The sequence below is a fragment of the Centropristis striata genome, chromosome 15 (genome assembly GCF_030273125.1).
Source record: "Centropristis striata isolate RG_2023a ecotype Rhode Island chromosome 15, C.striata_1.0, whole genome shotgun sequence".
In the NCBI taxonomy this organism is placed as follows: Eukaryota; Metazoa; Chordata; class Actinopteri; order Perciformes; family Serranidae; genus Centropristis; species Centropristis striata.
The window spans coordinates 36,459,126-36,476,381 of record NC_081531.1 but is presented as its reverse complement, the minus strand read 5'-3'; the positions used below and the strand labels follow the sequence as shown (position 1 = coordinate 36,476,381).

General features: G+C 36.4%; 2 protein-coding genes across 5 annotated transcripts in view; one reads left to right on the top strand and one right to left on the bottom strand.

Moving 5' to 3' along the window:
• exosc8 (exosome component 8) overlaps positions 1-4,449 on the top strand; it is a 4,482-nt gene extending 33 nt beyond the window's left edge. The window contains exons 1-11 of the mRNA XM_059351445.1: positions 1-28; positions 416-452; positions 571-634; positions 735-808; positions 900-945; positions 1,896-2,001; positions 2,323-2,368; positions 2,447-2,543; positions 2,625-2,745; positions 2,836-2,942; positions 4,234-4,449. The exon at positions 1-28 is cut by the window's left edge and continues 33 nt beyond it. Coding sequence (XP_059207428.1) covers positions 12-28; positions 416-452; positions 571-634; positions 735-808; positions 900-945; positions 1,896-2,001; positions 2,323-2,368; positions 2,447-2,543; positions 2,625-2,745; positions 2,836-2,942; positions 4,234-4,352 — 834 coding nt within the window. The 5' untranslated portion in view covers positions 1-11 and the 3' untranslated portion in view covers positions 4,353-4,449. The remainder of the gene's footprint in view (positions 29-415; positions 453-570; positions 635-734; positions 809-899; positions 946-1,895; positions 2,002-2,322; positions 2,369-2,446; positions 2,544-2,624; positions 2,746-2,835; positions 2,943-4,233) is intronic.
• A 107-nt stretch (positions 4,450-4,556) lies between these two features.
• Positions 4,557-17,256, bottom strand: part of supt20 (SPT20 homolog, SAGA complex component) — a 31,602-nt gene continuing 18,902 nt past the window's right edge. For 2 of the 4 annotated variants that reach the window (XM_059351428.1, XM_059351430.1), the window contains 6 exons: positions 16,861-16,958; positions 15,135-15,190; positions 14,189-14,299; positions 12,523-12,607; positions 11,082-11,170; positions 4,557-5,398 (listed from right to left, as the gene is read on the bottom strand). In XM_059351428.1, coding sequence (XP_059207411.1) covers positions 5,249-5,398; positions 11,082-11,170; positions 12,523-12,607; positions 14,189-14,299; positions 15,135-15,190; positions 16,861-16,958 — 589 coding nt within the window. In that variant the 3' untranslated portion in view covers positions 4,557-5,248. The remainder of the gene's footprint in view (positions 5,399-11,081; positions 11,171-12,522; positions 12,608-14,188; positions 14,300-15,134; positions 15,191-16,860; positions 16,959-17,256) is intronic. The other 2 variants (XM_059351429.1, XM_059351431.1) reach the window with 2 other exon arrangements.

The window sequence follows — 17,256 nt, the reverse complement described above, 5'->3', positions numbered from 1 at the left end:
ATCAAAACATCATGGCGGCTGGTTTCAAGTAAGAGTCATTATTGCACCTAAAGTTAGACTTTTAATGTTTTATTCTCAGATGTCGGATTATTTTATAAGCAGCAGCAGATCTGATCTGTTTATGAAAATAGTTTTATGAAAATGAAAATGACGTAAATCCGTTAAATCGTTAAAGAGTTGTCCCTGTCCTGCTCACTTAATATATAAACACTGTAATTATGTCCATCTAATATTTAGCTAACCCACAACAGAAGCAGCATATTGGCTACTTAATGAAGCACTTGTCAGTATAGTGTTGTCATTCATCTACAGGAGGTTGTTTCTTATTTTTTTAAGTTATCCGTCATGTAACGGTAAAGATAAATGTCAATATCTCACATTTTCCTCCTTCATTTATAATCTTGTAATCTTGCAGGATTGCTGAGCCTCTGGAGTACCACAGGAGCTTCCTGGTCAGTGATTAAAAACACAAACACACATTTATCTCATTGTTTACACTGTAAACTTGAGCTGCAGAGTGACTGGTTATGATTTCACGTATATTATAATTATAACAATTATTCTTTTCAGAAAGAAAACTGTCGACCTGATGGACGAGAGCTGTCAGAATTCAGAACAACAACACTAAACATAGGTAAGCCAGCATTGATTCCCATCTACAGTATAAATTATGTATTTATTTCCCTTTTTTTGTCCACATGGGATGATTTTCTGTGTCTGATTTCTGTGTTCAGGGTCCATATCCACAGCTGATGGCTCGGCTCTGGTGAAGGTTGGAAACACGACAGTCATCTGTGGGATCAAAGCGGTAAATGATCCCACACACAGCAGTTACCTGATTTTAATGAATGAATCTGGAACCAAATGTTTAATGATTTCTTGTGTTTCTACACCGGCAGGAGCTGACGAACCCTTCAGTAGACGCCCCCGGCAAAGGTTACATTGGTGAGTCCTGTAAGAGGGTCTAGTGTTGATTTAAGGCACTAAAGGGGATCCAAATAAACACCAGAGGAGGTCTGCAAATAAATTTCTCCTTTTAAAACATTTTTATCAGCAAGATCTTCCCCAGGCGGTAGTTCGAAACATAATAGTCTAGAGGGATTTCAGAATAAAGGCCTCCTATAAGAAGTGAGGAGCATTTATGGGTACAAGTCAGGAACCGGCCTACCTTACATATCTCAAGGGTGCTGAGTCCAAAAAAAATGGTTCCCAAGCGAAATTGTGAGTTTTTGACCTTCTAATTTGTATCAAATGGCCACCAAATTGCCCATCTTGCTCAGTCGTTGGACCATTTCCCCTTAGTTTTTTTTGTAAGTAGGCAATCAAAGATGAGGAAATTAAGTTTCTGGATCTATAGTCTAGAGTCAGAGCAAGGATATAGTGGAGGCTCAGTGTCTTTTTTATGTATATATATATGCAAAATACCAACTGGAACATTTAAAAGTGATATAAATTGAATATTTATGTACGCCTTAAAAAATGACACAAATACTGCTTAATTTCGCCTTAAAAGTTGGTATTTTGCATATATATACATAAAAAAGACACTGAGCCTCCACTATATCCTTGCTCTGACTCTAGACTATAGATCCAGAAACTTAATTTCCTCATCTTTGATTGCCTACTTACAAAAAAACTAAGGGGAAATGGTCCAACGACCAACGGCCGCCATTTTGATATGCAAATGAGAAGGTCAAAAACTCAAAATTTCGCTTGGGAATCTTTTTTTTTGGATTCAGCACCCTTGAAATAAGTAAAGTAGGCCCGTTCCTGACTTGTACCCATAAATGCTCCTCACTTTCACTTTTTGGACAATTCCGTTTCGACCGTCAGTTTTTGTTTTCTAACTTTAACACGGATCCATATAAACCGTCTCTGACTCCTCCGTCCCTTAGTTCCTAATGTGGACTTACCGCCGCTGTGCTCCTCCCGGTTCCGGCCCGGTCCACCTGGAGAGCAGGCGCAGGCTGCCAGCCAGTTTGTCGCTGATGTCATCGAAAGGTGAGACAAACTTTCACACACATTTTACATTTAATTCCACAGCAGCATCAGGTGTCTGTTAACCCATTGAACAGCGGGACAGCGGATACGTTGTTTTGTAGTATTTGTATAAGCTCTCAAATACTTTTAGAATTTCATTTCTATCTGCTACAGAGGCTGAAAAATCTATTATTTAGTAGAAGAGTTGACACTTCTGTTGAATTTCCAGAAAAACTTCAGGTTTTAGGGGCTGATTTTAAAATCGCCCAGAGGTTTTAAAAGGCGTTTCAGGCCTCAATGGGTTAACGCTGATCTGTAACTAAATGTTTGTATGTGTTGCAGCTCTGAGGTGGTGAAAACAGAAGACTTGTGCATTGAAAGAGGAAAGGTAAATCCATGCACCAACACAGCTGCTGTGTCTTTAGTTCTTTAGCTCTTTAGTTCTAACTCTGCTGATTGTCTGCAGCTCTGCTGGGTTCTCTACTGTGACATGATGTGTCTGGACTACGATGGGAACCTGCTGGATGCTTGTATTATCGCCCTGCTGGCCGCTCTGCAGAACAGTATGTGCTGCATACAAAAAATGGCTGTTTATTTAGCTGCTTTTTATTCATTTAGTAACCTTTTTTTCCTGTTCCCTGCAGCAAAACTCCCAGAAGTCACCATCAACACAGAGACCAGCGCACCAGAAGTCAATTTAGAAAAGAAACAAGGGCTGAATATTCACAAACATCCAGTCGGAGCCTCTTTTTGTGTCTTCGACGAGTAAGTTAATGTCTTTCTTTACTTTTTTACATTGTAAAAGGATTATAGTATTATATGTATTTTGGGTTTATAACTCCTCATCCTGTGCAGCTCCATACTGATCGTTGATCCCACAGCTGAGGAGGAAACTCTGTCCACAGCTCAGCTCACGCTGGTGACCGATGAGGAGGATCGACTCTGCATCGTACACAAACCAGGTCTGAAATAATGTGCAGAATAAACTCAATGTGAATCCAATTTCTCTGGAATAGACAAAAGAAAAAACTCAGCAGGAACTCAGGAAGTTAGAAATGAAGGGATGAAGGAGTTGAAGGTTACATTTACATTTTATTATGCACTTCAGTTGTTGTTTTGAAATTAGATCATATTTTAAAAGGCTAAATATTGTCTAAAATAGGTTAAAAAGTCTAAGTAAAGCTGCAATTGTATTCCTTCTCCTCTTTCAATAACTAAATTTATGCTTTAATAGACTTGATTCCAGTCAACGCCACCTTCTAATGTTTAGTTTTTTCACTTGCAGCTAAAACAGTGATGTCGTTTTAAAGAAATTGAGTTTTTAAGCTTTTTGTTGTTGCTGTTAAACTGACAGAGTGGTTAAAATGTCGTTTATATAGGAAGCAAAGTCTATTTACAAACATATTTTGAGATATGAAAGTTTGTGTTTCTGTCCTTTTAATTCTCAACCTTCTGTAGAATGTTAAACGTTTAAAATAATTTTGGTTGTTTGCTGCACAATAACATCTAATTTAATGTGATAACGTGAAATAAGCTGTATACTGTATAGACTGTATATAAATATGTAATTACCACGGCTGCATGATGCTTTTTAGTGCACCTTAAACATGCTTGAATTTGATTTTGAAAAAAGTTGAAGGGACCCTGTACTGCAAGGTTATAATAGTTTTGGATTTTTCATTAGTTTTAGTTTTAATTTCGTTGTGAATTTTTGTCTTCAAATTCAGTTAGTTTTAGTTAGTTTTTAGAGTGAATTTTCTAGTTTTAGTTTAGTTTTTAGTTTTTGAAAATGCTTCGTTTAGTTTAGTTTTTATTAGTTTTAGTTTTTTTGTAATGGGCTATGTGTTGGGTGCGTGATTCAAAGAGGTCATAATAAATGTTTCCTTTATTTCCTTTGGTTTATCATCTCAGCCCCAATAAGGTTATTAACTGTTTTTAATTTTGGTTCTAGTGTAAACATCCCAGTCTCAGTAAACATATTCACCATGTGTTGCATGTTCAAATAGAAACACTGAATTATGAATGAAAATAGTTGACAAAAACGAAAACTAAGGACATTTTCACTATAATTTTAGTTAGTTTTAGTTAGTTTTGTAACCACAAAATACAGTTTCAGTTAGTTATGGTTTTTTTAAAAACTCTAGTTTTTATTTTTATTTCAGTTAACGAAAATGTTTTTTCAAATCTAGTTTTGGTTATTTCGTTAGTTTTCGTTAATTATAATAACCTTGGCTGTCTGATCTGTGTTTCCAGGCGGCACGCCGCTGTCCGGCGAGAAGCTGCAGGAGGTGATCAGCAGAGCGACAACACGACAACGAGAGATCCAGAAACTCATCGACAAAGTGGTCCACAGCGTGAAGACAGCGCAATAAAGAGCCTCAGACAACGCTTTTTTTTTATCTAAAAGCTGTATTTTCCACTGTCAATATATATTCTTTTTTTTAATAACAATAAAACTGCTGACAAAGACTGCTTAAAAAATTATTTCTCAGTGTCCAGAAATGTCTCACACACACACTCTGTTGATGTCTCGTAAGAATACGCTCATGGCTCCTGAACTAATTAAAAGGAAAATGCCTTTTTTTATCTTCAAAATGTGCTGTACAAAAGCAGTTACACCGTCTTGCATGTTCATCTTGAGTCCTCGTTGAGCCCTGTGCCTGGATGGCTAACAGAAGAAAAGACTTCCAACAGACTGAGAGGTAGAGAGCTGCCCCCAGGCACTACTCCAAGATCAGATTTGCATTTTCACATGTAATGGTTATATGGAGGATTTGGTGTCAATAAGCTCACTGGGATCCGTGCTTAAAGGGCAGTTTCTACCGGGGTCAACCAAGCAGAGGCAGGAGGATCAGGCCGGCTCATGAGGAATCCTCTGAGAATGTGCATTCATAATCCTTTCAGTCCCGTAGAGAAGAAGAAGTCTTCCTGAATGGGCATTTTGTGTTATTGTGAAAACCCGCTACCTACCAGAACCATCGCATATTCTGTTTCATCTCAAAAAATATCACTAAGGTTCTTTAAGTGTAGGGCTCCCTGTTCTACAAAAACCTCATCCTCTGGTGGACATTACACAGTTTTGGTTCTCCAAAACCCCTGTCAACCATTACATACAAATTTGTCAGCTAGAAAAAGACACAGAAAGGACAAAAAGTCTTTTTTTTTTGTCTCCACAGTGAGGCAGACAAAGAGCACAGTATGGATCATTCATGTCCTCATGTAGCTGGGGGGGGGGGGTTGTTTTTTTTTTTAGTGTGATGTCATTGTGTCATGACTTGGGGAGGGGCTGTGGCATGCTCCTCTTCCTTTTACTTCTTGGTTGGCTGGCGGTATGTTGCCGTGGCGGTCCCCCCTGAGGAGCTGCTGCTCCCATAGCCATTTGCTGCTGCTGCTGCATTTGGTGCTGCAAGAATTGCAACTGCACCAGTGAAGAAAAAATATGAGAAAAAAAACATCAGAGGAGATTTCAGTATGTTAAAAGCAACATAATGCATGTTTTGCATGTCAGTGGATCTACACTAGTGGTCAAAAGTTTTAGAACACCCCAATTTTTCCAGTTTTTTATTGAAATTCAAGCAGTTCAAGTCAAATGAACAGCTTGAAAGGGTCCAAAGGTAAGTGGTGAACTGCCAGAGGTAAATAAAAAAAGGTAAGCTTAACCAAAACTGAAAAATAATGTACATTTCAGAATTATACAAGTAGGCCTTTTTCAGGGAACAAGAAATGGGTTAACAACTTAACTCTATGGAGTCTTGGGCTATTTTGTCCATTTTTGAATTCTTTTCATGTCTTTGTAAGTCATTTTGTGTCTTTTTTTAGTCATTTTGTGTCTTTTGGTGTCTTTTTTGGTCATTTTGTGTCTTTTTTTAGTCATTTTGTGTCTTTTGGTGTCTTTTTTGGTCATTTTGTGTCTTTTTTTAGTCATTTTGTGTCTTTTGGTGTCTTGTAATTTTGTGTCTTTTTTTGGTCATTTTGTGTCTTTCTTTAGTCATTTTGTGTCTTTCTTTAGTCATTTTGTGTCTTTTGGTGTCTTTTTTGTCATTTTGTGTATTTTTTTGGTCATTTTGTGTCTTTTTTTGGTCATTGTGTGTCCTTTTTTTGTCATTTTGTGTCTTTTTTTAGTCATTTTGTGTCTTTTGGTGTCTTTTTTGGTCATTTTGTGTCTTTTTTTAGTCATTTTGTGTCTTTTGGTGTCTTGTAATTTTGTGTCTTTTTTTGGTCATTTTGTGTCTTTCTTTAGTCATTTTGTGTCTTTTGGTGTCTTTTTTGTCATTTTGTGTATTTTTTTGGTCATTTTGTGTCTTTTTTGTAATTTTGTGTCTTTTTTTGGTCATTTTGTGTCTTTTTTTACTCCTTTAGTCCAACATAAAATGTGATTTTGAATCTTTTTTTTACTTTCAAAACACTATCATGCTCGATAAACAATTTCAAATGTGCATTAATTTCAGAGTACACTGAGACATTAAACTGCATCATTTTCAATTAAATTCTGGAAAAGTGGGCGTGTTCTAAAACTTTTGACCGGTAGTGTAAGTGTGTAAGCATCTGCAGCAGAGTTAAAATCATCCACTGGCACCAGTGGTGAGCAGACCGCCTCCAGTTACATCAGCAGAACGCTTCGTGTCATAAACCTTTCTACCAGTGGCATTGGGTTAGTGAAGCTGAACTAAAGCCTGGTTCCACATACAAGAGGAGTGTGCAGAGAAACAAAGAAGAGTGGTTAATGGGTTGCAGAGGGGAGGGAGAGGAGGAAGAGATACAGGTTGTTGGGGCAGGTTGGGGTGTGTTGGGGAGTGAGGCAGGATACAGTCAAGCAGCACCAGTGGAGTTCTGGAGACTAAATATTTGCCTGTGGTCCTGGCAAAAAAGAGACATGCAGCATAGCATCCGTGCTTGCTGCTCGGAGTCAGTCAGCAACTTCAACTGGGCAAAAAAACCTCTTAAACACCGTATGAGTCATGCTGAGAGTAGCAGCGTTTCATCTAATCCGTCATGATGCAGTCAGCAGAGTTTCAACATGTGTGTACACTAGGGCTGTGCCATATCGTATCCTTCACAATAATATTTTTTTCATGGTTAAAAAAAATGCATATCATGATATTGGCAACATTCCTACTTCTTGATGTAGTGGCGTAAGGCTTAACACATGCAGCTTTCAAAATAAGAGCACAGTGTGTTAACAGAATCCACCACAGAACTTACAAGAAGACTGTCAAAATAAGATGCCTTAAATAAAACATACAAGAACTTTACAAAATGTCCTTAAAATATGCCCCCGTACGGAAGCCCTGAACCGCAAGTGAAGAAAATTTTTTTTTTAGATGTTATCTTGTTATTTCGAGATCATATCTCGTTATTTCAAGATAATATCTCATTATTTCGAGATAATACACATATGTAAAAAAAAAACAAGAATTAAAAAAAAAAAAATCTTCCAAATTTTTTTTTTCCTTCAGATATTATCTCATTATTTCGAGATAATATCTCGTAATTACGAGATAATATCTCGTTATTACAAGATAATATCTCGTTATTACGAGATAACACACCTATGTAAAAAAAAACATTTTTTATTTTTTTATTTTTTTAAATTTTTTTTATTATCTCGAAATAATGAGATAATATCTGAAGAAAAAAAAAATTTTGGAAGATTTTTTTTTTTTTTTAATTCTTTTTTTTTTTTTTTACATATGTGTATTATCTCGAAATAATGAGATATTATCTTGAAATAACGAGATATGATCTCGAAATAACAAGATAACATCTCAAAAAAAATTTTCTTCACTTGCGGTTCAGGGCTTCCGTACCCCCGAAACCCCTAAATGGTTATTTTTATTATTTTCTCATACATTTTTTTTTTTTGCCACTGTTGAGATTTGCACTTCACACTACATTTTAGATTTTTATTTATTTATACAGACTAAAAAAAACATATTTTCTATATCTTTTTAAGTATTTGGTAATATCGTCAAGAATATCGTTATTGCAAAAATAGCCTGAAATATCGTGATATTCTTTTAGGGCCATATTGCCCACCCCTAGTGTACACAGACATTTTAAATCCTGTCGCTTTGTAAGAACATGCCCCACAGTTCAACACGCTGTTAGTTGCTGCTGCTGCTGCTGCGGCGGCCATCTTTATCAAACAACATATCAACCAAACATACAACACAAGATGAGTGAGTGGTGTGGATCTAACACAAAGGAAATCTGGATGGAAATCAGACCTGGGGTGATACAGTTACACCGAAAACTTTACATTAGAAGTAAAAAGAAAAAAAGCATAAAGAATATATTATTGGTTATTGTTTAAGTTTGTTTGTTTGTTTGTTCAGTAAAAAAGATATAGTCTAAAGGCCTTTACACACCCGGGGGCAACTCTAAGAAAAAAGGTTCACCTTGTAGTCAGGCGGCTTAGCTAAATAAAGGGGACACGCTGGACAAAAGCACCAAATTTTTTCCACGTGCTCTCTATCACCATAGGTTTCAATTTTTGGTAGGAGCCACTTCATCAAGATGGCCGATCCGAGATGGTACCCATATAAAGTCTATGAGAACCAATACATCTTCCAAGCCACTAAGAAGGTCAATCTTGGTGTCAAAATCTACATTTTCTGGGTCCAGGAATCATTTAAAGCTGTTGAGAATATCACTAGATGATTATTTGATCCAATAGAAATGTTAATTTTCACCCAGAATGGTAGGCAACTCGCTTCAAGTGCTGCAGCAGAGAATCCTGAGCTGAAAATGTTTGGAATCTAATAATTATGTAAATACATGGCCAAAATGAACATATCTATTTGATCATCTAGTGATATTCTCAGTAGCTTTAAATTATTCTTTGACCCAGAAAATGTATATTTTGACACCAAGATTGACCTTCTAAGTGGCTTAGAAGACATACTGGTTCTCATAGATTTTATATGGGTGCCATCTCCGATCTGCAATCTTGATGAAGTGGCTCCTACCAAAAATTGAAACCTATAGTGATGGAGAGCATGTGGAAAAAATATGGTGCTTTTGTCCGACGTGTCCCCTTTATTCTGAAATCTGGTCCTAAGCCGCCGGACTATTGGGACCAGCTCATGCTTCACGACTAACTGATCCTATTGAAAAACAGCAGCATCTGACTGAGACACAACCCTGATTCCAAAATAGTAAAAAAAAAAAAAGCAAGTAAATAAGAAGTAAAAAGTGGGTTGTTTGGGTATGCAGCAATACTTCCATGATCACTTTTGTTTTTTGTTGTTTGTTTGTTTTTTCTATAAGAAAAAATGACTAATTTACTCTTTGTATGTTTTAATACGGTTGTACTCATCTGCAAAACCCAATAAAAAAAGTTTGAAAAAAAAAAAAAAAAAGAAGTAAAAAGTAAATTAAACAAAGTACTAATTCAGTTTTCAGCTATGTTTAGTGTGAAAGTACTCATGGTAAAAAAACTTTTTTTTTAAATGCAATTGCATGCAATTTAATCACATGCACACAAAAACACACCCAGTGTGTAAAAGCCCTTATACGTTTAAATTTAAATGTTTTAGTCCTTAAAATTCAGCTTCCTAGGGCCATAAATGTATTTTTCCTGTGTCATACAGTACACATTTGCAAATTAACTTTTACCCAGGTCTGATGAAAAATAATAAACTTATGTGTGAAAAAAAAAAAGATTAAGAAATTCTTCTTTTTAAATGAATTGACTTAATTCCCTGAGAGTTTATAGTGAAGCACAACAAACACCTGCCTGCTGAAGTAGTCTAGACGGATTTCAGAATAAAGGCCTCCTATAAGAAGTGAGGAGCATTTATGGGTACAAGTCAGGAACCGGCCTACCTTACATATCTCATGGGTGCTGAGTCAAAAAAAATGGTTCCCAAGCGAAATTTTGAGTTTTTGACCTTCTAATTTGTATCAAATGGCCACCAAATTGCCCATCTTGCACTGGGTCAGTGTCTTTTTTATGCATATATATATGCAAATTACCAACTGGAACATTTAAAAGTGAAATTGATTGAATATTTATGTCGGCCTTAAAAAAAAAAAAAAAAAAAAAAAAAAAAATATATATATATATATATATATATATGCAAAATACCGGCCTTAAAAAAATGACACAAATAATGCTAAATTTCACCTTAAAAGTTGATATTTTGCATATATATATATATATATATATATATATATATATATATATGTATATATATATGCAAAATACCAACTTTTAAGGTGAAATTTTGCATATATATATATATATATATATATATATATATATATATATATATATATGCAAAATACCAACTTTTAAGGTGAAATTTAGCATTATTTGGGTCATTTTTTTTTTTATATATATATATGCAAAATACCAACTTTTAAGGTGAAATTTAGCATTATTTGGGTCATTTTTTTAAGGCCGACATAAAATAAATAAAAGTTGGTATTTTGCATATATATATATATATATATGCAAAATACCAACTTTTACGGTGAAATTTAGCATTATTTGGGTCATTTTTTTAAGGCCGACATAAAATAAATAAAAGTTGGTATTTTGCATATATATATATATATATATATATGCAAAATACCAACTTTTACGGTGAAATTTAGCATTATTTGTGTCATTTTTTTAAGGCCGACATAAAATAAATGAAAGTTGGTATTTTGCATATATATATATGTATAAATATGCAAAATACCAACTTTTAAGGTGAAATAGGATATAGTGGAGACACTGAGCCTCCACTATATCCTTGCTCTGACTCTAGACTATAGATCCAGAAACTTAATTTCCTCATCTTTGATTGCCTACTTACAAAAAAACTAAGGGGAAATGGTCCAACGACCAACGGCCGCCAAATTGATATGCAAATGAGAAGGTCAAAAACTCAAAATTTCTCTTGGGAACCATTTTTTTTTGAGATTCAGCACCCTTGAAATAAGTAAAGTAGGCCGGTTCCTGACTTGTACCCATAAATGCTCCTCACTTTCACTTTTTGGACCATTCCGTCTAGACTAAAGAAAGGCATGGAGAGTTGGCTGGTATGTTTAACCTCAGTGTTCTTACAGACATGTATATGTGTATACAGATGTTAAAGTTGCTATATTACTTGGATCTGTGGCTGGTGCTGCTGCTGAAGCCTTGGAGAAGGCAGCGGGGGCCCAGACCCGTCCAGCCCACAGCCCAACTGGGACAGCACTAAGGGGGGAGGGAGGGGAGGGAGAGAGGGAACCCCAGAGGGAAAAAGGATGTGATGAAGAAGAAGAAAGAACGGAGAAAAGTGTGAAGAGAGAAAATGCACATATGGGGAAAAAGAATGAGTTTGAAGGGGGTTTCAGTGATGCATATCCAAACACAAAGAAAGAGAGGAAATGAAAGGAAGAGGAGGCAAAAGGAGGCAGACAGCACAGGTGTGCACGGACATTTTCCAGTAGATTATTAGGGGCAAATAGCATGAACGGGGTGAGTGAGCAGGGTAAAGTTGAGAAGGAAGGACAGGAAGACAGTGCAGGAGGGAAAGAAAAAAGGGTGGGGGGTAAAAAACAACAGAGAAAAAATAAAAAAGAGAATGTAGCAGAGAAGAAGGGGTAGTTGAGTCTCTCCTGTCAGTTGTTACATGCTACGCTGAGAGGATAATCAATAACTTACTTCAGGAAATGATCATGTTTAACCCTTTGATGCACAACATGACCCGTATTCATTCCCTATGTTATTTCTTGCTGGCTGTGTATTTGAATATTTGTATTTGTATTGACTATTTCTATGAATTTTTACTTTTATACTTTATGAAGAAAAATAGTTTTTGTATTATTACATCAAGTTTACACACACGGGTCAAAAATGACCTTGTTTATTAAAAGCTTAGTGATACAAAAAGTGATTCACTAAATTAACAAATTGAGTATATGTGTAACTATGTTTGTCTTATTTTGAAGGCTTAACTTTAAAAGAGTTGTTAAAACCACAAGATTACATTGGAAAATCACATATTTTAACATTTGAGACTTATTAGAGCCACCAAATAATAACTTCCACTGGAAAAACACCAATTAAACAAAATAGGATAGTTAATATTTGTGTCTTCTTTGTCATGTTTTAAATCGGTGACATATAATAATAATTAGATGTGAGATATAAACACCTTCTAATGCACAACATGGGTAAACAAATTACCTTGTGCATTAGAAGCAGAGTGATAAAAAAAAAAGAGTTTTTTTAATCAAAAAGTAAGAAATGAAAACAACAAATTAGGATGTATGGTGATCAAAACAAGTTATTTGAGGAAAACCTGTAATACTGAATGATGAAATGAATTTATTGCAAATATATGGAATATAAAAACTTATTCGGGTCTTTTTAGACCCATGTTGTGCATCAAAGGGTTAAGTACAGACTCATTACAGCATGAATACATTAGTAAATCTCATCTCATTAGTACTAGTTAGAGGCATGGGGTCAATCTGTTTAGAAACAGGTTAATGGACTGAACAAAGATAATGTTTGTGTGTCATTAATGTGTGTGTGTGTGTGTGTGTGTTTGAGGCTCGTACCTGCTGCCTGAGGAGACATGAAGCCTCCCAGGTTGATCACCGCTGTTTGCTGGTTTCCTAAACTCTGATCGGACCCCTGGTCGCCCTGCAGACAGTCAGAGGTCACACACACACACACACACACACACACACATCAGTTCACTGCCATCACAGAATACTGGGACTACAAAAACACAGACATATAAAACTATCCAAGCTCAGAGATGATAGTCATTTTGCTGCTCCACCAGTTATTAAGCTGTTATGAGGTGTTCTGGCAGCTTCTCCTCCTCCTTTTCTTTAACGTGTCAGTTTCACCCTGGCGCTGCTCATTCTAGGCTTTTCTCCCATTATTCTTTGTAGATTTGTTCAAACTTTCTCGACACTGAAGAGAGTCTCAACAGCTGTAGTGAGATCATTCCTTAGATTGTTTCCATTGTGAATAAAGTCTGAGCTTCAGCTGGCTCACCTGAGCCACTTCAAATTAGTTTCTAAAGTCATATTTGACAATAAACTTTGGTCATCGTCCTGTTGGACTACACATCTCTTCCCTGCCTTTTTAGGAGACGCTTCCTTTGGGACATATGGAAAGTTTTGTCTTGTTTGTCTCTAATGAATGTAGACTGATCCTTGGATCATTTATCACCTCCTTAACCCATTGAAGCCTGAAAAACCGCTGGGCGATTTTAAAATAAGCCTCTAATTTTCTGGAAATTCTGGAAAAATTCTGGAAAAAAAAAGTGTCAACTCTTCTACTAAATAATAGATTTTTCAGCCTCTGTAGCAGATAGAAATGAAATTCAAAAAGGTATTTGAGAGATTATACAAATACTACAAAACGACGTATCTGCTTTCCAGGCTTCAATGGGTTAATAAAACTTGGTTGCTCAGTTTTGCAAACAGAGTCTAATAACTGTAATACATTTCCTCTTTGAGATAAATTGCTGTGATTATGAACTCCTTAGACTCTCTGGACACCTCATAGCTACATTTCTTTATTGACACACTATCACGAGGTACCCAGGTTAAGTATGTGCATACATGAACACTAGGGATGTAATTATTTAAATCCGTGAAAGGAACAGCAGATGGTGCCATGTACTCTGAATCTCGTTTCTGGAGGAATTAAAAGCATTTTTGTGTGGCTGCAACTACATCTGGTGGATCCAGGTAAATAAAAAAAAAGACTCTGGTGCTTCGTAAATATCCAGAGAAATCATCTTCTGCCTTTAAAATGAAGATGTGCTGATATCCTTAAAAAATATGTAAATGCCTACATAGGAAGACAGGCCAGGTCTTAGTTTGTTTATTTGAAGAGATTTTTATTTGTATTCATTTGTTTTGGGACTTGTTTTACAATTGCGATAAGTTTTTTAAAACTTATTTTAAAGGGATTTATTTTTTTATTTAAGTTTCTTTTTTTAAATTATACCCTACCTAAGGAATAAAAAAGGGTTTTTATAATTATTCTCATTGAATAAAAGATAATATGCTAACTTATTCTGAATGATTTCTGATGACGTATATAATAATGTCTACAATGTTTAATTGTCAAGTGATTTTTGTTTTGTCTTGTGGACCCCAGGAAGACTAGCTCCTCCCACTTTTGGTGACAGCTAATAAGGATCTTTTTAACAATAAACAATAAACAAACAACAACATTTCTACAGCTGTTTGTGTGTCTCACCGTCTCCCCCTGCTGTTGAGGGCTGGAGGTGGCCGACTGACTCTGCTGTGGGGAGAACTGAGACAGCTGCTGCTGCTGCAGAGAGTTAAAGATGAGAGGACCAGTGGGGATCTGGAGACGTGTAAACACAAACACCACACAAACGCAAACAAACAAACAAAAAGGTGGGGGAGTAACGGACAGACAGGACGATGAGGAGAGGCAGAGGGAAGGAATGATGCACATGTAAGTAACAAAAAAAGGGAACAAGAGCAGAAGGAAAGGGGAGTTAACAGAGCAATCCAACAACACGGGGAACTGACAATTACCTCCATCAGAACCTGATGAAAGGTGTTCACTGCATGGGCAACATGGTCTCACAGGAATCCGTAAAATAGCCACGGAATCACTCAAATTTCCGTGAAACTGACACGGATTTCGCTACAGTGCAAGTTAATGACAGTCATATCCCGTGGCTATTCCAACACACAAAGTGATTATGTACATTCACTGAGTGAATATTTAGAAAATAAGACATATATTTCTCGCTAGAAATGTGATCAAAATCCATTTTTATGCAGAAACTAAGTCAAAATATTGATTTTTTTCACTAAAAATGAGAGAACTGTCCGCCATGTTTTTTGTTCTGACCGCCGGGACCTTGAAAGTCACGTGAGTTGGAACAAACCAATAGGAACAAATATCCATGGAATAGCCACGGGATATGACTGGCATTAACTTGCATTGTAGCGAAATCCGTGTTAGTTTCACGGAAATTTGAGTGATTCTGTGGCTATTCCACGGATTCCTGTGAGACCATGTTGGCATGGGAGATGTAGTGAGGTGCAGGAGAAGAAAGTGTGAGGAATCTGAGCTCATCAGTATTCCAGGTGCGGTAACACAGGTGCAGGATCAGGACTATCAAACAAACAGAAAGCATGCTACTAACTAACTGCTGCAGTCATACCTGCAGGACGTTCAGTGGTCTCAACCCGGGGCTGCTGCTCAGGCCGAAGGGACTCCCTGGGACAAGATCAGAGTTACATTCAACAGACACAACTAAATCAACTAACTCTGGAGCTCTTTTACTGGATTTGAACAGATTTAAGTATTGGATTTTTCTTTTTCTTGTGTTCAATTTACTATTACAGCTTTTTTCCAGCTTAGGCCTCATGCTGTCAGTCGGGGAAGACGGATCTCTCTCTGAATTGCTTCTCCCCAGGCTTCCCCAAATTTTCCCCTTATGTAATATGATTTTCCGGAGTATTTTTAGTGAGAGAAGTCGAGCTTGGTTTGTAAAATGTTGGTGTTGAGGGCCTGTAACACTTTTTTATATGCTGTGTGTTATACAGGGTTTAAAGAATAAAGATGTCCTTCAGTATAAAGACACTTATTTGATTCCTGAAGCAGCCGATGTGTGTTCAACACTCAAAAAACACTCATTTCTTACTGATCAACTGTAAATTGCTGATTGTGCTGTTGGATCCTATTTGGGTCCGAGGGCTGCACGAATATTGCCAAAATGATCATCAAGATCATTTTTCACAATACTGATTATTCATTGATTTTGGGGAGTAAAGATTGTTTTATTGCACTTTCACATCTAAATAAACAAAGCACTATTTTCACTTCCATGTTAACCTACAGTAGTGTTCAAAATAATAGCAGTCCAATGTGACTAACCAGATTAATGCAGGTTTTTAGTATATTTTTTATTGCTACATGGCAAAACAAGGTACCAGTAGGTGTAAGTGTGGTCATACAACTAAATATTAGTTTAGTGATTCACAGGATTGATAAATCCTAGAAACAAAAAAGTTTGTAAAAAATAGTTTTCAGTTTGTACGTTGACACTGCTATATTTTTAACACACCCCTTTCAACTAATTGGCCAATGTGACAGCCTTAAGAGCTGCATATCACCAATGCTGGTCTGGTTGGTTTTCTGAGAATCTACTGCACCTACTGGTACCTTGTTTACCATGTAGCAATAAAAAATATACTAAAAACCTGATTAATCTGGTTAGTCACATTGGACTGCTGTTATATTGAACACTACTGTACATTACTGCTAATGCACAAATGTTTGCATCAAAATAAGACCAATTCTTTTTCAGTGTAATACGAAATATAAATAAAATAGTACCAAATATTTTTTTGTTCAAAAGCAAACAGCCTTGTTGTTGTGGAGGTCTGAGTTGACAGAGATTAATGTCTGCAGCTGTTGAACAAGTTAGTTGCTTTGCTGCACAGACACAATTTTCATGCAGTCTTTGCTTAGAACTAGTTTTTGCTTAATATCTCATATTTCAATTGGTTAGCTCTTCACCCTCTGCTCCAGCCATTTGTTTTTCATTTAGCCTGTCTTCTCTCTTTAGGATATTACTCCACTACTCTGGACAGGATAAGCCTGACAACTTCCAAAAAGTGAAGCCAAAGCATCTACTTTGCTCCCTGGTGACTGGCTGTAATTTCAAGAGTGACTTGATTTGATATACAGCTGCTGTTTTCTATGAGCGGAGCATATATTTAACGTCAATATGGAAGCATTTACATGATTTCTTTTTATTTTGGAAACACTGTTTGAGTTCACAGCTATTCTTAAAAAACCTAGCAGTTGATCGTGTTCATTTATTTGCGGGAAGCAAAACTTCAAGATCAAGATGAATATTGCATTAATTGTAAGTGTCTTACCAGTCTGTGCTGCTGACTGCATGGTGGGCATCAGCCCGCTCAGGTTGAGGCCCGGACCCAGCATGGGGCTGGAGCCGCTCATCAGCGTCTGAGGACTGCTGCACAAACAGGAAACCATCGTCATCTTCATCTTCATCTTCATCTGGTCAACCATCCTACCAGCTGATCTGCTTTTTTTAACTTCTTAAGTGTCCTTGTTCTGTTCTATTCTGTGTTTTTTTCTATTGTTGGTTTTTTTATGCTACCTCAGTATTTTATTTTATTATTTTGTTTTTTATTTTTATTGTACTTGAATAAAGTAATCTATCTATCTATCTTCCTTCCTTCCTTCCTTCCTTCCCTCCTTCCTTATTTCCTACCTACCTTCCTTTCTTATTTCCTTCCTTCCTTCCTTAT